Genomic DNA, 26,743 nt, shown 5'->3' with positions numbered 1-26,743 from the left:
AATACATCTTAAAAACTGAGGTTTTTCTGTTTTCATTGAAATGATAGTAGTGGAAGCATCTGAAAGACGAGAACACTCCATTAGAACCAGCTTGGTAAACACTAAATTGGTGTCTGTCCAACTGCTTTGCTTGCCAAGATTTAAAGAACCATATTTAGACTATCTGAAGAACAAATTTAAAAATAATCTTGAGAAGGAAGAATTCATTGAGAAATCTGGCTTTTAGTCAAGTGAGAGAGCACACATCATTCTTATTACTGCAGAACTGAAACAGAAAGCACACATCATTCTCATTACTGCAAAACTGAAACAGAATTCTGCATACACAGTTTTCTTTAGAAGGAAAGGAACATGGAAAAACTTAAAACAATGGTTGATGTAAGACCCTTATGCTGTAATAACTGCTGCTAACTCAAAGTTGGTGTGATGGTAACTAATGCTCAAAGGAACATAGGTTTTATGTCTTTAAGAAGTAAGTCAATTTAGCTTAAAAAAAAAGCAAAAATTTATTTTATACTTAGCCTACTAATCTCTGATGCTTAAATTGGTTGATAAGCCTGGCAACTTTGTGGTATTTCAATCACTTGTCTGTTCCTAATTTGCATTTGAATTAAAAAATCTACTGAATTAGTTGTAGCATGCATTAACAGTTTATTCCTTCAAGTACACACAATCATATACAAAAATTCATTTTATCAAATATATAACTGAGAAAATCAGAACAGTAATCTCTAGGAATTTTTAATTCACTTGGAAAGGCACAGTGTATAATGCAGGATTTTTTTTTTTTTGGTCTATAAACCATATGAGGTAAAACTTATTAATTTTTTCTCATCTCCCCTAACTTCAATGTTTCTATATTTTTACAACATCACCACATCTGAAAACTTTAAACCACAATCAAATAAGAAAAGTGCTCATTTTTACTGTAATAGTACAGATCAAAACCTATTGAAGATACTCTTATTTTTACTAATATTTCATTAGGGTAACTAGCAAATTACTTGCAACAAACTATCTTAATTTAGGAAACACAAAAGTTTAAAAACTGTAGTTAAAATCTTGCCCAATACTGAAAAAGACAGAAACCATTCAACTAGTTAGAAGACCTTTTTAGCCCATGACCCAAGGCAAATAAAATTAATTTTTATAACATTCATATTTAATAAGGTAACATTTCCTATGTATAAAATTCCATGGGTAGAACATATGACAAATATTACATTATGAAATACTATATTCTTGCTGTATGATTTAGAAGAGAGATTAAAAACCTACATCTACTGATTTCCAAAACTCAGAGAGGATCTTCAGGAATGGTAAACCAGGAAAAAGACCCAAACCTGAAAACTCCCATTTTGAAGATACTGATATCCAGAAACCACATGTTAAATCAAACCAAGTATTTCTGAGTTTAGGTAAACACCTTTTATTGGAAATAGGGAATTGGACATGGTTACTAATTTCAAATATACTATTTTAATGACTGATTTTCCTGGATGAAGACAGCTATTAGGTAATGTTCTTAATAAAATCTCTGCTAGATTAACATTTCACATACTTTATTTACTTTCACATGTCTTTAATTATAATAATGCTTTAAAGAAACCATTTGGAAAATTTCTTATTCACCTAGAGATAAAATATTTTTAAGGCTGTAAGTCTGAGAAACAGTTCCTCCCCATACCTCTCCTGTGTTTGGGTTGGAGCAGAGAATCTTGGCATCTTTTCCACAGCTCAGCAACAATTCAGGATCTGCCATGCTCCAAGCAATTGCCAAAATTCCCCTATAAAAAACACAAAGAAATGAAGAAATCCCTCATCTTAAGAAAACCAAATTCCAGATCACTTCTGCCAAAGCTTCAGAGACACACACTGGTAATGGAAGTATAATTTCATATAGAATTTCTGGAAAGCAACTAATAATGTGCATGCTCTTTGATCATTATAAAGATATTCAATATTGTGTGCAGTGTTATCATAACAAAAAACGAAAACAAATGCCCCCAAACCTTACTATACAGTAACTAACTGCAGGTCACCTTCTGATGAGAAAATGTGAACTTAAAAATTATGTCAAATGAACTAGGACAAACAGTTCTAAAATACATGTGGAACCACAAAAGACCCCAAAAAGCCAAAGCAATCCTGAGAAGGAAGAATAAAGCTGGGGGGATTACGCTCCCTGACTTCAAGCTCTACTACAAAGCCACAGTAATCAAGACAATTTGGTACTGGCACAAAAACAGACTCATAGATCAATGGAACAGAAAAGAGAGCGCAGATATAAACCCACACACACATGGCCAATTAATATATGATAAAGGAGCCATGGATACACAATGCAGAAATGACAGCCTCTTCAATAACTGGTGTTGGCAAAACTGGACAGCTACATGTAAGAGAATGAAACTAGATTATTGTCTAACTCCATACACAAAAGTAAACTCAAAATGGATCAAAGACTTGAATATTAGTCATGAAACCATAAAACTCTTAGAAGAAAACATAGGCAAAAATCTCTTGAATATAAACATGAGCAACTTTTTCCTAAACACATTTCCTCGGGCAAGGGAAACAAAAAGCAAAAATGAACAGATGGGACTAGATCACACTAAAAAGCTTCTGTATAGCAACGGACGCCATCAGTAGAACAAAAAGGCATCCTACAGTATGGGAGAACACATTCGTAAACAACATATCCGATAAAGGGTTAACATCTAAAATATAAAAAGAATTCACATGCCTCAACAGCCAAACAGCAAATAAGATTAAAAAATGGGCAGAGGATATGAACAGACATTTCTCCAAATAAGAATTTCAGATGGCCAACAGACACATGGAAAGATGTTCCACATTGCTAATTATCAGGGAAATGCAAATTAAAACCACAATGAGATATTAGCTCACACCAGTTAGGACGGCCAACATCGAAAAGACAAGGAACAACAAATGCTGGCGAGGATGCAGAGAAAGGGGAACCCTCCTACACTGTTGGTGGGAATGGAAATTAGTTCAACCACTGTGAAAAGCAATATGGAGGTTCCTCAAAAAACTAAAAATAGAAATACCATTTGACCCAGGAATTCCACTCCTAGGAATTTACTTGAAGAAAACAAGATCCCTGATTCAAAAAGACATACGCACCCCTATGTTTATCACAGCATTATTTACAACAGCCAAGATATGGAAGTAACTTAAGTGTCCATCAGCAGATGAATGGATAAAGATGTGCTACATATACACAATGGAATACTATTCAGCCATAAGAAGAAAACAAATCCTACCATTTGCAACAACAATGCATGAAACTAGAGGGTATTATGCTCAGTGAAATAAGCCAGGCAGGGAAAGACAAGTACCTAATGATTTCACTCATTTGCGGAGTATAACAACAAAGCAAAACCGATGGAGCAAAATAGCAGCGTACTCACAGACTCCAAGAAGGGACTAGCAGTTACCAAAGGGAAGGGAATGGGGAGGGTGGATGGGGAGAGAGGAAGAAGGGAATTAAGGGACATTATAATTAGTACACATAATGTATAGCACGGAGAAGACAAGTAGTGACTCTAGAGAATCTTACTACGCTGTTGGACAGTGATTGCAATGGGGTGGAGTGGCGGGGACTTGATAATATGGGTGAATGTTGTAACCATAATATTGTTCATGTGAAACCTTCATAAGATTGTATATCAATGGTACCTTAATAAAAATTATGTTGTATGAAATTGAAGCAGTAATTAAAAAACGACCCAAGAGCAAAACCCCTGGGCCAGATGGATTTACCGTGGAATTTTACACACATACGGAGAAGACATAATAGCCATTCTCCTTAAAGAATGGCTTTTTTGGAGCCATTCTCCAAAAAATAGAAGAGGAGGGAATACTCCCAAACTCATTCTATGAAGCCAGCATCACCCTAATACCAAAACCAGGCAAAGACACCACAAAAAAAGAAAATTACAGACCAATATCCCTGATGAACATAGATGCAAAAATGCTTAATAAAATATTAGCAAACCGAATTCAAAAATACATCAAGAGAGGAGGGGAGCGCGGCTGGGCCGCCGCGGCCTCATCCTGGATACCCGGCCTGCGGCCATGAGTGCTTTGTGAGTCGACGGTGCTGGGAGTTGGGGCCGAGACCGCGGGAGGTAATGCTGGCTCCGTTTTGAGTGGCTTGGGGAGAGTGAAGAAGCCCCAAGATGGAGGACTTTTCTACCAGGACCTACAGCACTGGGGGCATGGACAACAGACCTCTGTTCGGAGAGACGTCGGCCAAGGATCGAATCATCAATTTAGTTGTTGGCAGCTTAACATCCTTATTGATTCTAGTAACGCTGATTAGTGCTTTTGTTTTCCCTCAACTACCTCCAAAACCACTGAATATATTTTTTGCTGTCTGCATTTCTTTGAGTAGTATTACTGCCTGCATACTTATCTACTGGTATCGACAAGGAGACTTAGAACCAAAATTTAGAAATCTAATTTACTATATCTTATTTTCTATCATCATGTTATGTATATGTGCGAACCTGTACTTCCATGATGTGGGAAAGTGAGGCTGCCAAGGAGAAATCCTTACCAGGTCTTTTCAAAGCTATATGTATTAGGACTGTGAAGAGAAGCTGGATAAGGACGGCTGAAGAATTCTTGCAGACATCTGGTACATGATTTTCATGTTAACTGTAAATCTAAATTCCCTCTTGTGGGGTAAACATATAATAAATGACTTTGCTTATTCTTTAAGGAGCTGATATTATACTTCAACATTCCAACCCTTAAAGCTCAAACAGCACAAGTAATTTTCACTTCCGAAAATAAAAATTTTTATAATGTACGCATGGCAAAAGGCTATGTACCAAACAATCTTGCATTTTAAGACAAATATTCTTTTATTTCTGTTAAACTGAATATATAATTGTTCCCTAGGCAACCAACTTTTGCTTATAAGTACAATGTAATTTCACATTAACAAAACACAGATGGTGAAAAGATAACATTGATTGTAAAGATCTAATTATAATAATAAATTAAATAAAATAAAATACATCAAGAAGATCATACACCAAGCCTAAGTGGGATTCATCTCAGGGATGCAAGGATGATACAACTTCAAAAATCCATCAACATCATCCACAACATAAACAAAAAGAAGGACAAAAATCACATGATCATTTCCATAGATGCTGAAAAAGCATTTGACAAAAATTCAACTTCCATTCATGATAAAAACTCTCAACAAAATGGGTATAGAGGGCAAGTAGCTCAAAATAATAAAGGCCATCATATGATAAACCCACAGCCAACATCATACTGAACAGTGAGAAGCTGAAAGCATTTCCTCTAAGATCGAGAACAAGACAGGGATGCCCACTCTCCCCACTGTTATTCAACATAGTACTGGAGGTCCTAGCCACAGCAATTAGACAAAACAAAGAAATACAAGGAATCCAGATTGGTAAAGAAGTCAAACTGTCACTATTTGCAGATGACATGATATTATACATAAAAAACCCTAAAGACTCCACTCCAAAACTACTAGAACTAATATCGGAATACAGCAAAGTTGCAGGATACAAAATTAATACACAGAAATCTGTGTTCCTACACACTAACAATGAACTAATAGAAAGAGAAATCAAGAAAACAATTCCATTCACAATTGAATAAAATACCTAGGAATAAACCTAACCATGGAAGTGAAAAACCTATACCCTGAAAACTACTAACAAATGGAAACTCAATCCCATGTTCTTGGCTAGGAAGAATTATTATTGTTAAAATTGCCATCCTGCCCAAAGCAATTTACAGATTCAATGCAATCCCTATCAAATTACCAACAGCATTTTTCAACAAACTGGAACAAATAGTTCAAAAATTCATATGGAACCACCAAAGACCCCGAATTGCCAAAGCAATCCTGAGAAGGAAGAATAAAGTGAGGGGGATCTGGCTCTCCAACTTCAAGCTCTACTACAAAGCCACAGTAATCAAGACAATTTGGTACTGGCACAAGAACGGAGCCACAGACCAGTGGAACAGAATAGGGACTCCAAACATTAATCCAAACATATATGGTCAATTAATATATGATAAAGGAGCCACGGACATACAATGGGGAAATGACAGCCTCTTCAAGAGTTGGTGTTGGCAAAACTGGACAGCTACATGTAAGAGAATGAAACTGGATCACTGTCTAACCCCAAATTCAAAATGGATCAAAGACCTGAATGTAAGTCATGAAACCATAAAACTCTTAGAAAAAAACATAGGCAAAAATCTCATGGACATAAACATGAGTGACTTCTTCATGAACATATCTCCCCGGGCAAGGGAAACAAAAGCAAAAATGAACAAGTGGGACTATATCAAGCTGAAAAGCTTCTGTACAGCAGAGGACACCATCAATAGAACAAAAAGTATCCTATGGTATAGGAGAATATATTCATAAATGACAGATCCGCTAAAGGGTGGACACCCAAAATATATAAAGAACTCATGCTCCTCAACAAACAAAAAGCAAATAATCCATTTAAAAAATGGGCAGAGGAGCTGAACAGACAGTTCTCTAAAGAAGAAATTCAGATGGCCAACAGACACATGAAAAGATGCTCCACATGGCTAGTCGTCAGAAAAATGCAAATTAAAACCACAATGAGCTATCACCTCACACCAGTAAGGATCGCCACCATCCAAAAGACAAACAACAACAAATGTTGGTGAGGATGCGGAGAAAGGGGAACCCTCCTACACTGCTGGTGGGAATGTAAATTAGTTCAACCATTGTGGAAAGCAGTATGGAGGTTCCTCAAAAAGCTCAAAATAGAAATACCATTTGACCCAGGAATCCCACTTCTAGGAATTTACCCTAAGAATGCAGCAGCCCAATTTGAAAAAGACAGATGCACCCCTATGTTTATCGCAGCACTATTTACCATAGCCAAGAAATGGAAGCAACCCAAGTGTCCATCAGTAGATGAATGGATAAAGAAGATGTGGTACATACACACAATGGAATATTATTCAGCCATAAAAAGAAAACAAATCCTACCATTTGCAACAACATGCATGGAGCTACAGGGTATTATGCTCAGTGAAATAAGCCAGGCGGAGAAAAACAAGTACCAAATGATTTCACTCATATGTGGAGTGTAAGAACAAAGAAAAAACTGAAGGAACAAAACAGTAGCAGAATCACAGAACTCAAGAAAGGACCAACAGTTAGCAAAGGGAAAGGGATTGGGGAGGATGGGTGGGAAGGGAGGGATAAGCGGGGGAAAAGAAAGGGTGCATTACAATTAGCATGTATAATGTGGGGGGAGGCACAGGGAGGGCTGTGCAACACAGAGAAGACAAGTAGTGATTCTACAGCATCTTACTACGCTGATGGACAGTGACTGTAATGGGGTTTGTGGGGGACACTTGGTGAAGGGGGGAGCCTAGTAAACATAATGTTCCTCATGTAATTGTAGATTAATGATACCAAAATTTAAAAAATTATGCTGTATAATCTAATTTTTACTATTACATAGTGTTCACAATTGATGAAAAAGGTTAACTATGTGCATAAATTTGCATAAAAATATACAATTACATTAAATTTTTGCACAAATGGTGTTATGTACATATAAAGATATGTACAATCTTTACAAGGATGAGTAGGAAATGTAACTATTTCATATTTTCTTTTTGTTTACATTTCTAATTTTTGTTATCAGAGTTCTGCTATCATATGAAGTTTTTTAATACAAAGAAAAAATTTTAAATTTCTCTGTAGAGAAGTTTTACAGATGTAAATACCAAAGATCTAACATTATTCTTCTTTTTGAGTTTTAATAACTTTTGAATTTTTTTATTCCGAGTATAACAGAGTTAACATGTTTTGGTAAATGTTCTGAAAATTCAGATTAGCATAAAGAAAAAAAAGTCCCCGCATCCCATCATCCAGAAAAATATCTATCAATAGTTGGTCTTTCCTATATTCATGCCTTTGTTGTTTATAGAGATGGATGAAGGAAAGTTAACATTACCAAAATGAAGAAATATAGCAGTCACTAGAATTTAAATTCTAGCTACTAGAAAAATACCAGAAGCTAGAATAGTTTGTCTTTCTTAGAGCAAAAACAAATCAATACTCTTCAATTCTCCTAAAACAGTTACAGCAGTTCTAAGATGCATTTTTTTTCCAATTTCAAAAGATAAGCTTCATTATCAGTGTGTACATTTAGCAGTGTTTTTCTTTCACCAAAAAGTTGTTTTAATTTGATGATATTTGTTACAATCCAATTCTCCTTTCAGAATGAGGAAAAGGACCCAGATTATGTAAGAATGTCTTTTGTTTCCAACATTTTATTTTTAAAAAGTTAAAATTGTTGTAAAAATTGTAAGGACAGTGTGGTGCACACCCTTATACTCTTCAGTTAGATTTACTGACTAGGCCACATTTACTTTGTCTTTCTCCCTTTCGCTCTCTCTCTATACTATCATCATACACTTACACTTACCTCAGGGAGTAAGAACATTCTCCTATATAACCACAATTACAAATTGAAAATATTTATTATTTAATATGCAATACTTTAAAATATATAGCCCCTATTCAGATTTCCTTAACTGCATCCCTGATGTACTTTATAACTGCCTCCCTGCTTTAGAATCAGATCATGCATGTCAAGAATGTCAAGGCATGTCAAGAATGCCTTTTAAAGAAATCCATATATTTAATCACATTTTAAAGATGTTTAGGTTCTTACTAAGTATTAAATAAAAAAATCACAGAACTGTAGGGATGGAAGAGACTTTAAAGATCATATAATCCAACTCTTAAATTTATTAGAGGGAAGAAATTGAGAATTAGGTTGATTTGCTCCTAGCACACAATATTGTTTTCTGGCTTGCTAAATGATGACCACTCCTAAAATTGGCAGTAGAATATAGTGTTTAAGAACATGGACTCTGGCATCAAAATGATTGAGTTGGAAGTCAGCACTCGACTAGTTATGTGACCTAAGCTAAGTTTAACCTTTTTGAGTTTTTGTTTCCAATCTATAAAATGGAATCATAGTATTGACACCATGGGTTTGTTCTGAGGATTAATCAAGCTAACATTTATAAAGTGCTTGCACACTTACCTGCTGTACAACTGTTAGCTCTCCTCCTACTATAATGTAAGCCCCCAAGGCAGAAATTTTTATCTATTACTGAATCCTAGTATAGTAAGAGCATGTGTTCAATAAGCATGTGTTGAATGAATGAATAAAACCTTATCTAACATCAGAAAAATATTAAAACTTCTCAAAAATCATCCCTTCCTTACTAAAAAGTTGATTGAAACATAACATCCGAATAGAATTACATTTTAACCAGACTCTCTTCTTTACAAGAATCTCAATGAGAGCAATGAGAGATCCCAAACTTTAAGACTTCTTAGTGTACAAATCTACTACACAGGGGGAAAAAGGATTTAAAATTTAGTCTATATATCTCTAAATAGTAAAGAAGAAAAGAGCCCAGAGTACTTAGAAAATACTGTAACATTAAAAGAGATTTGTTTCTTGCTTAAAAATATTGAACATATATATACCTGAATGTCAATGACAGAAAATTTGCCAAATTACTATTTAAATTGTGCTAAAACCAACACAAGAAAACTCTTAGCTTTTTAGAGTATGCACACATTTATTAAAATTATTAAAAAGCAGAATGAACCACCTAATTTCTCAAAAATGTTTGTTCTTAAATAAAAATAAAAACTTACAAATAAGACTTTTCAACCATTGCTTGACATTGAATATTATGGAAAACTTTTATATCATAATCCTAATAAAGATCAAATCGTGTAACATCAAGAGTTGTCCAAAAGTGCCACGATATCCTAGAATTTTGATCTTTTATTACTTGAAATAAGTAGTAGAAAATCCTTTAATACATTTTTGTATTGTTATGACATGAGTTGGCTAGATTTTTGGGTACAGAAAATCAAATTACTATTAAAAAAAATAAATCATTTACATTAATTTTTATAGACAGAGACAAAGTAGTTCCTAATTTAATAAAAATTACCTGATAACTCAAAGTAGTAAGTAAATATGCTTTTAAAAACAAATCAAGTTCTTTAGAAGAACAGTATGATACCTGGCATGGTTTTCTAGGACACGGAGTGGAGAGGAGGCGAAGCGAAGATCCCACATCTGCACCACTGGTAACCTATCATCCTCAGAGGCAAGAACCATCTGAGTAGCAACGTCAGGATGCCAAGCTAACCCAGAGCAATGCATCTGCAGATAGGTAAGGCTCACGTTATATCAATCCTATTACTTTGCAAAAAGCCCAAATGAACCTGAGAAATACACCTTTGTTGAAAGAAACAGCAGAAAATACCAGCTCAGGCTTAGTTTATTAAAAAAACAAACAAAACCCCCAAACTATTAAATTTCGTCAGTCTTAAACAGTAGTCTAAAAAATTAAAATGTTTAAATGTTTTCAATTCACCCAGCTATTTGATACACAAAACCATTCTAGGCCAGAAAATTCTATACCAAAAAAATGAATTTTTCTGTCAAAATTGTAACCAGAGGGAACCAGAAATGAAAATAAACATTTAAAAGATTTTAACAAAAATAACCATACCTTTCCTCTATTTTATCAGAAAAATCAAAATGTCTAAAGCGACAACTACCATTTCAATATTCACATGGGATAAATTAACATTATTGAGAATTACCTAAAAGTTCAGATTATATTAAGTGTTTCAGAAGATAGCTGAAATGCTTATTATATGCCTTACTCCACTAAAACTTGTTTCAAAACTGCTGATTCATTGAAAAGCAGTAGCCTGATGAAATACTCTTCTTAATAGCTTTTTGTTGTTATTGTTGTTTTAAAATTATATACATATTCTCTGATTTAGGCAAACTCATTTTTGAAAATGTCAGGCTAAACAACTGTTCAAAGAATTAAAAACAGACTAAATGATGCTCTATAAATTATTTTATAGCACATAATGACATAATACTAAGGAATCTGTATGGTCAAAAACTTAATGTGTTATAAAGCAGCATACTTGGCAAATGGGAGAATATAATAAGGCTTGCTTTAGCAGTATCTAATCAGAAGCGCTGAAGCCTAGAATTTGGAAACCACAAGTTCACTGTCATAAAATTACTGGCAGGAAAAATTTGTACCATTTTAGAGTAAACTTAAGATAAATTTAAAAACTATAATGTTTTGAAAAAGCTAGCAGAACAAAACAACCAACATATCATGGAATACATTAGCCAACTTAATTAGCCAATTTCTGTCTTCATCAATAATAATACCCAACACGGTATATTGGAAATTTTATTACTTTCTCCAAGGAAAAAAAATCTCTCATTCCAACATGACTGGTCCATGAAAAGACAGGATTTGACTTTATGGAAATTTGATTTGTTGCCTACTCTGATAACCAATATTAGAATACCTACAGCAGAAATATAACATGTTCATCACAAATCAGTCATATACTTACTCTGTTACTATGATCACTGACTTTGATGATAGGTTCATTTTTTCTAAGATCCCATACAGTGGCCCGGCCACTGGGACTAGCTGATGCCAAAATATGCTGAACTTGTCTGTTCCACGCAATGCAGCTGATATCTTCTGGGGGCTATAAAGGAATAAACTATTAAAAATCTTTTCTCAATTACAATTAAATTTAACTACAAAATATGATCCTTCTTTTTTAGAAATGGGTTGCTTAAAAATATGATCTATTCATTCCACAAATTTTCTTTACATTCCTAAATTCTCAACATGTACGATACAGTTTTAAAGCTCAGATATATGCCAATTCAAATATTTAACCTGTTTAATATTGTCTTTCTCATAAGGCATTATACTCCTGTTATAAATCAAGCAATGTTTCTTTATTTTGCAACTGCTACAAGATAGATAACAGACCACAAAGTAAATGCTGGTGAATATGGTGGACAATAAGGCAGAGGAAAAGTTTCAGCCTAGACCATTTGAAAAATGTCTTTATAAATGGTAGACCATATGCTATAATTATGCTATATCTCAGACTGCCAAAATGTTAGGGCTCATGTAATTGCTACTCAAATTGAGTAGTCTATAAAACATAAAGAAACTCAGGAGGCAGGGGAGGACTTATCTTTCTCAACTTATTAGAAATACATAGAAAAAGGGTTGAGGTGTTTTGTTTTTAAATAAATTTCCTTTACAGCCTATGATTTTTATTCTAAGGTTGAATATTGTTAAAATACTATATGATATAAAATACTGTAAGGAAATTATTAAAGAGCTATCTGTTTTATTTACTACTGTATGTCTAGTACATAAAGCAGTATCTGGTAGGAGCTAAGACACTGAATAAATATTTTTTGTTGAAAGACTCACTGATTCTTTGAAGAAACACTTATTAATGAAAACCTTTATTACACTGAAGGAAAAACCAGTGACATCTAAACAATGAGTTAGTATGAAAGGAAAATAAACAAGTAAGTATAGAAGATCTTATTTTCGTTCTTTTGATTATAGTGAAATCAATGTAATACCTGTGTTTTGGTTCCTGGTGTCATTGGAGTTGCAAAATTGTTGAGATCCCAAATGTAGATTTCAGATTCATTAGCACCAGAGGCTACCAAATTAGTCTGCAGTAAGAAATAATTAATAACTAAATAGCACTCGTGAATAATTAATTAAGAGAACTCAGGATGACTCATTTTGGAGCTGGAACGATCTGTCAGTTGAAGGGCATACAATTTTTCTACCTAATTAAAGGTGCAAAATGAAAAATAACCAAATACTATGTATAACAATCTGAAATTTAAACAGTTTTTTAGAGATATATTATAATATTCTGTTTAACTAAAAAGATAACACGTCTACTGACAATTTAATACAAGATATTAAAAAAATTGTATGTATGGATACATTCTTAAAATCATGTAATCATATGGGGATTACAGCTCTTAGTTCTGGATTTCTTTACGGGGATCTGTCTGTGGAAGACAAAAATAGATCATCAATTATTGCTTTCAGACAAATAACAGCCCTAAAACAATCCTAAAACAATCTATCTCAGGATCTCTTAAAGCCAGCTTCTGGAGTGGGGCACGTGAGGGTTCATAAAATCTTGTCTTAAATTCTCATGTGTTCCTAGTTCATTTATAGTCAAAGGTGGCAGTATTTCTAGTCCTTTCTGTTGTACACCTTTAGGCTCAAAAATACCCTTACACTGTGATATCAAGTATGGAAGACAATGAGTTTCATATACTGACCTTCGTACTTTACTATTCACTCTCGTAAACTGTTCTCTGATCAACTGACACATAACTATGAAAACAGAGGAATTCTATGGTAGTAGCCAGCAATACAAGACACTAAACAAAAATCAGCAGCTGCTTAATCCAAGTAACAAAAGAACAAGCTATCTCATCTAGAGTAGACACTATAACTGCAGAAATGAAGATATTTAGGTTTCTGTATTTCTATATGCAATGTATCTGCTTATAATACAAGAAAAACAACTATTTTAAACAATATTAATTTTTTGTTTTTTATATACTCTAGTATATTAATACAAGATCTTTATTAACCTGTACATTTAATAATTAATACTTAGTAATGTTTATGATGGTAATAGTAGAAAGACCCTTCATTGCTTATTCATTAAATTTGTACTATATTTGTGCATAATCTCTTTCATTATGAATGTAAAATTTTCTTAATTAATAAAAGTGGATTAACTTAGATACCATAGCATCAGTCTAATGCTGAACTAGGGCAAACTTCTAAAAGGCAAGGTTTCCAACCTTTCAGGCTCCTACTTAAAATGTGAAAAAAATGCCCAGATGACAGGACATCTCCAGACCTCTAGAATTAAACTCATCAGCCTGATACCCTCCCATGAAGTTAGTATTATGTACCCTGAACCCAATTCTAAACCTTTCATTTTTCCAAACAAATATACACACTCATCAACCTGCACAAACACAAATTTTTAACTTTCAATTCCCAGATTGAGGCACAGTAGATTCATATACTTAATTCTAGTAAGCAGCACACATCTCAAGAACTATGAATATCACAAGTCTAACCTGGAAGATGTTCACATCCAAGGCTCTCACTGGGCCAGCATGCTTGTCATTCTGGGCAATCACAACTTCCTTTTCTCCAGCTATGATTTTAGAAGGATCATAAAGAAGAATATTTCCATTTTCACCACCTGCAATCAGAACTCCAGAGATATTTCCTTTGGAATCCATCTTATGAGGCCCCCAAATTAATTTGTGGTACCTATAAGAGAAAAATGAGTAAAGTAACTAATTTTCAGAGTCAAATGTAGAAAAAAATTTGAAATAACACATTTAGTTCTGTATGTTTTCGTAAATGCTCCAAAAACACTGCTTCTCCTCTTTTCCTGATAATTATGCATGACTTGGTAAAATGACACTTTAGTTTTTATTTATATTCATATGTGCATATTTGATTTTGTTATCTTTAAGACTTAAAACTCTTTGTAGATATAATATAGTATGACAAAGTATACTGATTTGTGTGTCAAAAAATAGGGGCTTAAGAATGGTTTTACCACTTATAATCTATGAGACCGTGGGCAAGTTAGTTAATCTTACTAAGATGTTTTGGTCCATCTGTAAAATAGCTGATCAACCACTTCCCTTGATTCTATATGACTACAGAAGTATTCACTAACAAGTACTGTTAAATAGTAAAGATATTAAGAGAGTCACCTGAAATTTTCTAAGAAAAATAATGTATTCTGACAGTAGAAAACTATTATCAAAATTATGTCTATTATGACAAGTACCTCTATTAGTGGTACATAAAACATGCCAGTTTGTCATAGAGATGAAATATGAAAGTGGCACAGAGGTATATGATGACACAAATGGTAGTAAGTAGAAAACCTGCCAAGACAAAAGACACCTGGGGTTCCAATCACAGTGGGAGAGCTCTGAAGAATATGAGGCCCCATGAGACTCCATTATTTGAGCTGTACTCTGTTAACTAAGGTACAATCTCTTTACCAAAATCTGCCAGCTATTGAGGCAATAAAGCGTATTTTACTACTCCAGTGAAAGTGTCCTTTCTTTACATTATGACAGGGTGTAAGAACTTGGAAAGGTGATCCAAATACTACTATTTCAGAAATCATGTCCACAAAATTTTCTGTGAAATATATTTTTAAATAAAATAAGAACAAGAAAACAAAAATAATCTTCCATTCAGAGACAATTACTATCAACATCTTAATATTCATGCAACTACTCCTTTTTCTAGTCATACCTACCTTTTTTGTAAACAAGGGAGATAAAGAATTTAAGAGTAGTAACTCTACTATTTCATAAGGCAAAAAATACTAGAAAACTAGAGCTTTTCCTTCCTATCATATACATAATAGTCAACAATAAAAAAAAATAAACAGAACATATAGACAATTCTCTTATTTCCAAAGAAATTCACTCATATATTGTTTCATAAACTATTTCATGTCACTGATGGTATTCCTTGCAGTTTCTAATAATGGCATATTAAAGAGAAACTAGGCATCACCCATAATATATAATTAATCATGTGTATTTAAAGTTGAATCTCATACCTGTGAGAAGAGGAGAAAGTGGCACAAGACTTCATATCCAAGGATGGATCCGAAAGGTCTAATTCAAATATCTCAAGGGAAGCACTGGTACTAAACGTTGCATCCAACTGCTGAGCGGATGTTCCTGTAGAAAATACATTTGTGGTAACTACACATGCAAAAATAAAAGACTCAGAGAAACAAAACAAAACAGAAATTAAATGCATGTTTTTCAATTATCTCACTCATGAATGCTGCCTTAGTGGCTTAAATCTCAGCACTTATGCCATGAGCAGATGCTTCAATTACTATAGCAATAAAATTCTGACACAAGGCTCAGAGATAAGGTTTGTAAGAGTGGGCAGTGCAAGTGATTTTTGTAGATATTTTAAAAGCTCTCTGTAAAAATAGTCCCATTATTTACTCTACTTATATTCACAAATGATATAATTCCAATTCTTTTTATATAAAAATGTTTGCATCAACATGGTTCTTCACTTATTCAAATTGATATTTATTAACCTTTTTTTTTTACATGATACCTGTTTTGCTTAATACTGGAAGAATGAAAGTAAAACAATTCTTTTTTTTTAAATTTTTTATTAAGGTATTATTGATATACACTCTTATGAAGGTTTCACATGAAAAAACAATGTGGTTACTACATTTACCCATATTATCAAGTCCCCACCCATACCCCAATGTAATCAGTGTCCATCAGTGTAGTAAGATGCCACAGATTCACTATTTGCCTTCTCTGTGCTACACTGGAAAGTAAAACAATTCTTATGAAGTGGGGAAGATACCATAAATTTAATATACCATGACTACTGCTATGACATACAAAGTGCTATGGGAACACAGAAGAAGGTCACTGAACTCAGCTGGTAGGGGGAGGCTTGCTTTCTACAGAAGAAACTTGAATGGTATCTTTAAGGACAGGTCTGAACAAGTCAGATATGGCAGAAAAGAAATTAGATAACTAATACTATCTTCTCTCTGCTGAACTTACCTGTAGCTAGGTAAATAGGATGATTCTGGGCAGGACTCCATGCCTGCATGGCTGTACGATCCACTTCTTTTAACTTCATCCTGGTAAAGAGACTATTTTACATAGAAATACATTGAACATTTTTTAACAGAAATATACTGGACAAACCACTACGTCATTAGTAATGCCAGAATCCCAATAAATCAAACTGGTTTGGGCATCATTTGTTGGGAATGTTCAATATTAGAAAGAAGAGAAACCTGTTAAATTATTTTGATACAAAAATAGGTTATTCTAATGGTTTACAGATAATAGTCCTTCAGCTGAAAAATCAGTCTGGAAAAAAAGACTTGTAAAAGCAATACAGGGCAGCATCTGAGGAATTAATCTTGCTTTACAATATGATTCTCAGACAACAATGTTTCAGGGGTAAGGAAAGGCACAAAATAAACAAGGTCCATCCTTCTGGTATAGGATTACTCAATTTTAAGAACAATTTTAAAAATTAATTTTAAATTAAAAGAGACTAACTACAGTGATGAATACAGTAAATAGCCCACAGATTTTAAAGGCAGAAAAAAATTGTATAACTGCTCACTCCAAGCTACAAACTCACATAACACCAGTTTATATATTCTCCATTTAAGTTACTTTGGCTGAAAAATTCAGGAGGTAAGTACTATAGCTTTCAAGAAGATCTGTTATTTTACATAAATACATTCACATGGCACAGTATTTCACTGCACGATATATAGTTAGTCTGCCACAGGTGAACACCTGAGTTGTTTCTAATCTTTTATTATTTTTACAAACAATGCTGAAATAAATGGCCACGTGTACATGTTATTTCATTCATGGGCAAGGAGAGTTATCAACTTTCAAAAGTAAAAGTGCTGGCTGGGTTAATGTAATTTTAACTTTGATGGGAACTGTCCACTTGCCCTCCACCAGGAACTTTTCACACTTCCAAAAGTAATGTATGCGTAGTTGCTGCCCTATAGCCTTACCAGAGTAACACTTACAGGTTTTTAGCAACATAACAGGTAAAATGTTAGCTCTAGTTAGTTATAATTTGCATTTCTCATACTATAAATAATGTTGAGCATTTTTTAATATGGCTATGGGAATCCTATTTTCTTCTCTGTTACCTTTTCTGTCTATCCTTTTTTATATCATTTGTCCAATTTTCTATTAGGTTGTCAGATTTTTGTCTTTTGATTTTTTATTGATATTTTACCTTCACAAGATTGTGATTTTTAAAAATAAATTTATATATCAGAGCAGTTTTAGGTTTACAGAAAAATTGAGTGAAAAGTATAGGGTTCCCAAACTGCTCTTCCCAACTCCCAACCACAGCCTCTCCTACCATCCACATCCTGCCCCACAGTGGTACATCTGTTATAATCAAACCAACACTGACACATTTAATGATATATCAAATAAGTGCATGGTTCACATAGTTAACATCAGGGTTCACTCTTTGTGCCATAGAGTCTGTGGGTTTTAACAAATGCATAGTAACACATATCCACCCTTATAGTACCATTCACTGGTTTCCCTGCCCTAAAAATCCTCTGCTCCACCTATTCATCCATCTCTTCCTCTGTCCCTCCTCCTTCCCTCCAGCAACTACTGATCTTTGTACTGTCTCCATAGTTTTGCCTCTTCCAGAAAGTCATTTAGTTATAATCATACCATATGTAGGCTTTTCAGACTGGCTTCTTTCACTTAGCATTAGGCACTAAGGTTTCTACATGTCTTTTTGTGACTTGATAGCTCATATTTCTTTTTAGCACTGAAAAATATTCCACTGTATGGATGTGCCAGATTTTTATTTCTTTTATAGTCAAATTTATCACTTAAAAAAAATTGTTTCTGAAATTTGATCAGCTAGAAAAGTCTTCTGCATGCCAAGGTTATGAAGAAATTCACCCACATTTTTTTTATGACTTATTCTTTTTTTTTTTCATTAAGACATCATTGATATGCTATCTTATGAAGGTTTCACATGAGCAACATTGTGGTCACTACATACACCCCATTGCAGTCACTCCATCAGCATATTAAGATGCTGCAGAGTCACTACTTGTCTTCTCTGTGCTATACTGCATTTATGGTTTATTCTCACATTTAAATTTCAACTCACCTGGAGGTATACAACATGTTCAAAGTTAATGTTTTTCTTATTACTACATAACCATACATTGAAAAGTCTACCTTTTTCCTACTAAATTTAGGTATCACCTTCATATTGTATGTTCCTACGTTTAGTTTTATTTCCGGGTTTACTATTTAGGTTTCTATTCCTCTAGGTATTAGGATGTAGGTTAGAATTTCCACTCCTTTACATGTTTAAGTTTATTTGTGGATTTCCATCCTTATGTTCATTTGTTTATTTACATACTAGGCACTCTACTCTTTTAGTTTATATGAGTATTTTGATAATCCCTATTCATTGCTTTACCCCCCAACCCTGTTTTCCTTGCTATTACTTTTTACTACATAAACTTTTCTGATTCCAGGAAAAACAGAACATTAGTATTTTTACTGAATCTGCATTGTTAATAAATTAATTTATGGAGAACTGACACAATGTTTAATCTTCCTGTTGAGAACATGGTGTCCTGTAATTTAACTTTTTGTTTTTATCTTTTGGTAGTTTTAAATTTTTTGACATTTTAGGTTTGCACATTTCTAAGTGGTCTGTTTGTTTGTAAATATGGCTTCTTTTTTTTCTGTTATAGTCTTCTTTTTATATAAAGGCTAATGATTTCTTTATGTTAATCTTGTATCCTGCTATCTTATTTAACTCTTTTTGAAGTAGTTTTTCAGTAGATTCTGGTAGGTTTTCTACATATACACTCTTACCATGTGCCAAGTGATACTTACCTCCTCACTTCAAATTGGTATTCCCTCTAATTTCTCTTGTCTAAGTTGGCTAGTATTTGCCATACAATATTAAATAATTAGTGAAAACAGTGTGATGTATTGTCTTTTTTCTTGCTTTAGTGGGAAAGTCTACTGTATGACCACTGAGCATGATTTTGGAATCTGAAATATACATATATGCATAGATATAAATGTATATAATGTAAGCAAATAGCCATTGATTACTGTTTTATTGAATGCTATTTATAAAGACTTGAGTGCTGCATTTTGTCAAATACTTTTCATTAGGTAACTGGAGATGACAATATGGTTTTTCTCCTTCGTCTATCAATAAATAATAGATTTCATAATATTGAACCATCTTTTCAATTTTACCTTGAATAAACCTCTCTGCTGCTAGATTGTTTAACATAGTTTTCCTTCTAGAGTCATTTAAGTGGGATGGAGGCTGAGGTTTCCTTTGTGCAATCTTTGTCAGGTTTTAATACCCATGTTATACTTCCTTCATAAGAAATGTGGGAGTTTTCCTTCTTTTTCTATGCTCTGAACAGTTTCAATAGCAGCATTGGAATTATAGTTTAAGGATTTCAAATTCTCCCATGTAACATCTGGGCCTGGTGCTTTTTGGGGTGAAGTTGCTCCTTTGCTAATTTTCTCTATTTCTCCTGTGGAAACTGATCTATTTGAATTATCTTTATTCAAAGCAGTTTTTGGTAAATTATATTTTCCTATGATATCTGTTTTTTAAAAAACAGATTTTCTGGTTGTTTAGACTTGAAAAACATAGACTCACGATTCTTTTCATTTTTGCTGTCTGTGGTTATTTATTAGTCCTTATTTATGAGGTACACTTGTTTTGTTTCCCCCTACCATCCCCTTAAAACTGATTAGCTAGGGACTTGCTGCTTTACTGAATATTTTCAACAAGCCAATTTATCTACTAGTTCTGCCTTTTATTTTCCAAGTCATTAATTTCTGCTTTTATTTTTATTAATTTCTTTCTTCCACCTTCTTTTGGTTTACTTAGTTCTTTTTCTTTTTGAGCAAAATGCTTAACTCACTCATTTTTATTTCTTCTTTATTCCTATAAGTATTTAAGGCTCTGAATTTTCTCTGAGCATTGCTTTAGCTAGATCCATACATTCCCAGTGTTTCCATTCTGTAGTTATTTATACATTCTATTTTCACTTGTATTCTTTGTTGATCCAAGAGTTGTTTGCATTTAATATCCAGGTGGAGGGGTCTTTATTTTTACTATGCTGTGATGTTTCTCTACTCTCTCTCTCTTATGAAATTTATTGACATTTTCTTTAAGGCCTATATAGGAGTTTATGTGAATCTTCATGAGACCTAAAAAGAAGGGGTATTCTGTTTTTCAGGGTCAAATTCAATATTTGTTAATTATTTCTACGCAACTGACTGACTAGTTTGGTCTTCTATAATCTTTTTCCCCACTTGATCTGTCCTGAACTGAGAAGAGTGAATTAAAAGTCTCCCACTCTAATGCATTTATGTCTTTTTCTTCTGTATCTTTTCAAACTTGCTTTACAAAAGTTACTTTGTTATTTAACACACAGTTATTTGGTAGACAGATATTCAGTGTTAAATGTTCACTGTCGAATACACATTGTAGCTTTATGAAGTATTCCCTTTGTCTTTAATAATGCCTTTGGTCCTGAACTGTCTCATATTAAGATCAATACCTTCACTTTCTTTTTATTTGCCTTTGTGTGTATACTTTTGCCCTTTCAATCAGTTTGTTTTCACTGGCTATCTTGAATACAGCAAAAAAATCAGGTTTTGCTTGGTGATCCAATTTGAAAATCTTAATAGATTAGCTAATAAGGCAATTTAAAGTTTACTGATATGGCAGACATAGTTGCTCTTAGTTCTTTCTTATTTTGTTGTTTGGTTTTATAATTCTGAAAAATAATTTAATTATTGTCTATTTACTTTTTTGTATTTCTAACTTTTCTGATAAGTAGGATTTACATTTTTGTTCCAAAATGTGTTTCAGGTTTTATGTTTATAATTTAAAATAATTTTATTTAATAACATTAATCCTCTATTTCTTTATACAATAACTATTATGAGCACAAATGAAATTAACCTGTATAATCTTACTGCCCCTCTTGTATTACACAGTCAACTGTATGATCTTTCTCAGTGTTTACCTTTGTACTGTTAAATATGGTTATACTTCTACTAACTGACTTGTCAGCCTTAAATGATGTCCTTTGACTCCCAACTATTATAGATGAGAACATTCATAAACTTATCCCTACCTTTAGTTTTCTTCCTACTTTCCAGTTCTCTTAATATTTAAGTCTTACAACTATTCTCACTTTATCAGATACTTAACATGTGTATTTTATTCTTTTTTTCCTTATTCCTACTTTTGTTTTAGTCTCAGGTCTACAGTTAAATATGCTTAATGCTCTCCAACAGTACTCTTGCCAGTTTTTATTCATCTCTAGAGGGTAAAGTTCATCCTCTAACAGTTTCCTTAAGAGGGCCATACAATAAAAATACACCCTGAGTTGCATATAATCACACAGTTTATACTTAAAGAACATTTTACAGAGAGAAAATTAAGGCACAGGAAGATTAAATAATTTGTACATGCTAGCAAGGAAAAAAGCCAAGATTTGAACTCAGAAGTTTAATTAGAGAGTCCAAGCTCTCATTTGTTACTTCAACAAGTCCTGGTATTTAATTTTAATAATAGAAGAAATATTAACATTTAGACAAAATAATGGCAAAGCAACTACGATACATGATGAAATTAAGAGAAGAATGTATTTCAGAAACTCTGCTAGTTAGACAAAACTGTATTAAGAGGCTGAATCACCTGGTTAAAAGAAGGGCCTCTGGAGTCAATCCTTCATTTGAATATTGGTTCTGCTATTTGACATCTTGGACACATTATTTAACTTCTCTGAGCCCCAGTTTCTACATTTGTAAAACAGGGATAAGAGGGACTACCTTATGGGATGCTTTTAGGTTTAAATGAGATACTATATTTTAATAAAGGGTCATACACAGTGCCTCATGTATATAGACTAACAGGACTTTTAATATGCTACGTACTTAAAAAAATTATTACTACCATGAGATTCAAGAAAATGATACATCTAGTTTCCTAAGATTGTTCTGCAAAAAAAAAGGGGGAAAAATCCCTGTGTTCTAAGACATGTTGTGTATATGAAATAGCCTCTTCCGCTCAGCCATCATCGATAAGCTCACGTTCCAGCTCCTTCATGACAACTACACTAGTGATCCAATCCACACTGATCTAAATAATCCCTTAACTGTTTATATTTGTACTACACTTTAAGCACTTTACAACAAGGTGTCTTACTCTATCTGAACAAAACTTTATAACATTTTATTGGTATATATCGTTTACATATTTTTACCATTGACTTTTTAACAATTGTTTTATATGTCATCTTGTGTCACTAACAATATTACAATTTTTATTCTTTTTGGACTCAGATTTGCTTAGCACAGGGTGAGGTACACAGAAATTTTGCTTGATTAACTGTTTATATTTAGAGGAATATAAATAGGCTATGAGCTAGAGAGACTAATATCAGGTAAAAAACTTAATTTTCAAATTCTTAACTGTTTAAGGGGTAAAATAACTTTAAAAGAGCATTTCTTATTTAAAAGATTGGGAAAGGTATTGTTAGGGGAAAAAGGTGTCTTTATAAAATGCCTTAAGAATAATTTCTACGAATAAAAACCAAATAGCTATATATGCTAAAAAAAACTTGTAACAGAATTACATACAGTATTTCCAAGAGCAAAGGTACAACAAGGGGCTACATAGTTAATGAACACTTAGTTATTGTGTAACATTTACTTTAAGAGAAAGAGACAAATGTGCAAGAACATAAAATAGGTAAGTAGGAATTCAAAGCTTTTCTAAAAGTCTATTACTTGTCCTTAGCACTCAGTGTTCCACCAGAAGCAGTTTCACTTATTAACCTGTACTGAACACAAGGCTTCAATATAAACTGTTTAAAAAAAAATCACTGTATTTCAATGGTCTGGAACTACATTATGTGGTCTGAATCTAATTAAACAATAGTACCATAATCTACCTATTGCAATCATTCTCAAAACTACTAAGAAAGCTATGAAAATACAGCTTCTGGATGCATGTGTACTTCCTTCTCCTAGAAATGTTCATTTAGTTGTAACTAATTTTCTTCAACATATGAAGGCTAAAAGTAGGCCATATATACTTCCAAAGCAAGACTTGCTTTAAAAGCTTTGCATAATTTTTTCAATGTTATTTGTGATTAAAATTCACACTATGCAGACTTGTTCACACAAGACTATTTTACAGTGAACATATCATTCTGAAAATATAAAAAGAAAAACTGTGAGGATAGTGGCTTGTTCACATATGCCATTTACAAGACATTCTGTACAGTACAGCAGTGAAGTGTATGAAGTCTCGAGCCAAACCCTTATTTAAAATCCCAGTTCCACCCATGTCCTAGCTCCAACTTTAGGCATGTAACTTTACCTATGTGTCTTGGCTACCCACTTGGTAAAATAAATACAATGAAAGTAGTATCTATATCACAGGGTTGTTGTGAGAATTAAAAGAAGTATTAGGCAAACTACTTAGAACAGTGCCTGGCATGTAGCAAACAAACGCCTATTAATGTCAGCAATTATGAGTCCCGATTTAAAATGTTTATTCCAGTGAATCTTCAAGAATCACCTACTGAAGAAAATTTATGTCCCAGTCTAGAAATCTTATTTTTTCATCCAACTTCTCTGCATGTAGTTAAATGGAAACTTTTTTCTTCCTGTTCATTTTCTAAATGCTAATTTTGTGAAAAAAATGCTAAAACCCAACAGCAGTATTCTTTAAAAAATACCAACCTAACAATGCTACATATAAAGCTGACCCACACCTTAGGGGAAAAAAAAGTGAAAGAAGTAATAGAAGTGGAAAACTGGTGGAAAACTGACTCCCAAACCGTGAAGGAATACAGATGCTAGCTGGCACAAAATCCCTCTAGTGTGGGCAAAATATATCATTATGGATGGCCCATTTGTTCTAGGGCATTTATTTTAGTATTATCAATGCTCTAGGCCCGTCTCATTCAACCAAAACCAAATCAAAGAAGCAATTATACATTGGTTACTTTACTCAATAGTGTCATACTTATCTGGAGACTAATTAAAAGTTTTTGAGCCGAAATTAACTTATTTAAGAATGACATCTCTAAATACAATAAAAATCAACTTAATAGCACCTTACTAGGGTTTTTAACTTGGGATTTGTAAACCTCATGAAACTACAGAAAAAAATCCTATATATGTGTATAAATGCATTTTTCTGGGAATAATACGGTGCTTTCACTAGGTCCTCAAAAGGGCGCTTAAGGCCAAAAGATTAAAAATCATTGCTCTTTACAATTCACAAATTTCTTTCTATTCTTACTAGTTTCAGAGAAGAACCTGTTTATGTAAAAATTAAACAGTATAATTATATATCCATTCCAAATCTCACATTTCCCAAATAACCCTGGATATGTACAACATAAATTCATAACTACAAAAACACTTCAAGCTATCCAAAAGTTCTTAATCTAAAAACTTTCCCCACAGCTGTAATTAAGGGACAATGAAAAACAAATGGCACAGAAGACCCACCAAAAAAGGGGAAAATTTAGCCAACTCTAAAGCAAAACGTAGGGTAGTCTGATACAAGGATAATACTCTATCGATTAAATAGTTACAATCGCTAACAACAATAAAATTTAAATTTTCTGTAGTTAGGAGACGCAAGCTTAGGAGGATTATCACAGTCACTACAATTTCGCAAAGACCTACGTAAAATTAAAGTTCCTTTAGTTCACAGACAAGTTTGCAATGCTCACAGCCCAGGCAATATTTTTACTTATTTTACACCTGCCCCGTAATTTAACCTCTTATTATAATTTATTGCAAAAACATAACACTTAATGAAACTTCCTTCGAGGTACAGGCTGCGATTGGCAACTACTGACCTTAAAATAATCCAATCCTGGTTAAATGACAGTAGCCTTCAGTTAAAACCTACGAACCTTTAAATCTGGCAACTGTTCAAATAAAAACAAAAAATTCTAACCAACCAAAGTCAACCAAAGTAATCCTGAGGTTTGTTTCCTTCCCTCGCCTTTGGGGACCGGACCTCTGTGCACAAGGGTCTGAAGGTCTGCTAACCTAAGACCCCAGTTTCCGGCCGTGGCAGGCCACCTTGTCGCAAGCTTCTGGGAGCTCTTGCCCAGCAGTGAATACGTTGGCGGATGTGGACTGGCACGATCCCCGAAGCAGCCGTGACGCCAGGCGTTGTCCCGCCGGGCCCTACACGAAAACCAGGGACGCGCCGCCACAAGAGATCGCGCCCCAGCAGAGACCGAGGCTGCGGTCCCAGGTCTGGCCCGTGCTCTACCTCAAGGCTGCAGGGCCGGCGAAGAGGATAGGAGGTAACAGGCGAACACACCTGGCGGGGACCCTCGCTGAGCAGTTCCTGCGTTAGCTCGGCGCCCGTCGGGCTCTCCCAGCATTCGCTACTGCCCCTCCTCCCGGCCCAGGACCACCTCCACGTTCCGCTCCAACGTGGCAGCCGCAGCTCCGCCCGGCCGGACAACCGGCGCTTCCGGGAGAGGCGCCTGGCCCCGCCCACCCCGGCGCCTCGCCCGTCATGGCACATCCGGGAGCGGGGGCGGAGCGTGTGGCCCGGTCGGCGGGCACTTGCTTCTACCTTGGTGGTGAAGCTGGGGTTCGGGTCTCAGGGGCAGCGTGCCGAACGGGGGTGCGGTGGCTAGGACTACGCTGAATAGAAAAATCCTGCTGGGTGTAGCTATCTGGCGGAAGAACGGCACGGACCGCAGGAACACCACGTAGCACTAGTTTTGTGAGACGTCAGGAGACGCTGCCAACACCAAACTACCTAGCAATCAGGCTGCAAGGGCTTTATTGCTATAAGCTGACTCGTGAGTGTAAATTGGCCCGTAAAATTGCTTACTTGGCTCTACTGTATTGCTTCCTGAGAACTTTAAAACCAAAAGATCTAGTCATACCTAAAGGCTGGTGTGGACATGCTTTTGGTATGTCCAAAGAGACACGCTGGGGTATGGTATTCCAGGTAATATCTTATGTACTGTTTGAGATCTCTTAGCAATTCCTTGTCATTGGAATTTTACTGGTTTCGCCAGAGCTTGTCAACTTGGCGTGCTGCCGAA

The 26,743-nt window shown here is 34.4% G+C and overlaps 2 protein-coding genes across 29 annotated transcripts in view; one reads left to right on the top strand and one right to left on the bottom strand.

Annotated features, from left to right (window-relative positions):
* Positions 1–26,156, bottom strand: part of SEC31A (SEC31 homolog A, COPII coat complex component) — a 79,467-nt gene extending 53,311 nt beyond the window's left edge. For 21 of the 28 annotated variants that reach the window (XM_073237375.1, XM_073237387.1, XM_073237382.1 and 18 more), the window contains exons 1-8: positions 26,002–26,156; positions 16,620–16,699; positions 15,629–15,752; positions 14,106–14,304; positions 12,561–12,656; positions 11,513–11,653; positions 10,138–10,280; positions 1,688–1,787 (exon numbers count right to left, since the gene is read on the bottom strand). In XM_073237375.1, coding sequence (XP_073093476.1) covers positions 1,688–1,787; positions 10,138–10,280; positions 11,513–11,653; positions 12,561–12,656; positions 14,106–14,304; positions 15,629–15,752; positions 16,620–16,698 — 882 coding nt within the window. In that variant the 5' untranslated portion in view covers position 16,699; positions 26,002–26,156. The other 7 variants (XM_073237396.1, XM_073237402.1, XM_073237376.1 and 4 more) reach the window with 6 other exon arrangements.
* LOC108406604 (transmembrane protein 243-like) lies at positions 3,554–10,120 on the top strand. Its single transcript, XM_073237404.1, has one exon. The coding sequence runs from the start codon at positions 4,206–4,208 to the stop codon at positions 4,560–4,562; it is 357 nt and encodes a 118-aa protein (XP_073093505.1). The 5' UTR covers positions 3,554–4,205; the 3' UTR covers positions 4,563–10,120.
* Positions 26,157–26,743: the final 587 nt, after the last annotated feature.

The sequence above is a fragment of the Manis javanica genome, chromosome 5, assembly GCF_040802235.1.
Source record: "Manis javanica isolate MJ-LG chromosome 5, MJ_LKY, whole genome shotgun sequence".
Classification (NCBI taxonomy): Eukaryota; Metazoa; Chordata; class Mammalia; order Pholidota; family Manidae; genus Manis; species Manis javanica.
Note: the sequence above shows the minus strand (reverse complement) of the source record. Positions and strands in the feature narration are given on the sequence as shown.

Excerpts from the sequence above, each read along its gene's own strand:
- LOC108406604 (XM_073237404.1), top strand. The coding sequence starts at position 4,206 with ATGGAGGACTTTTCTACCAGGACCTACAGCACTGGGGGCATGGACAAC.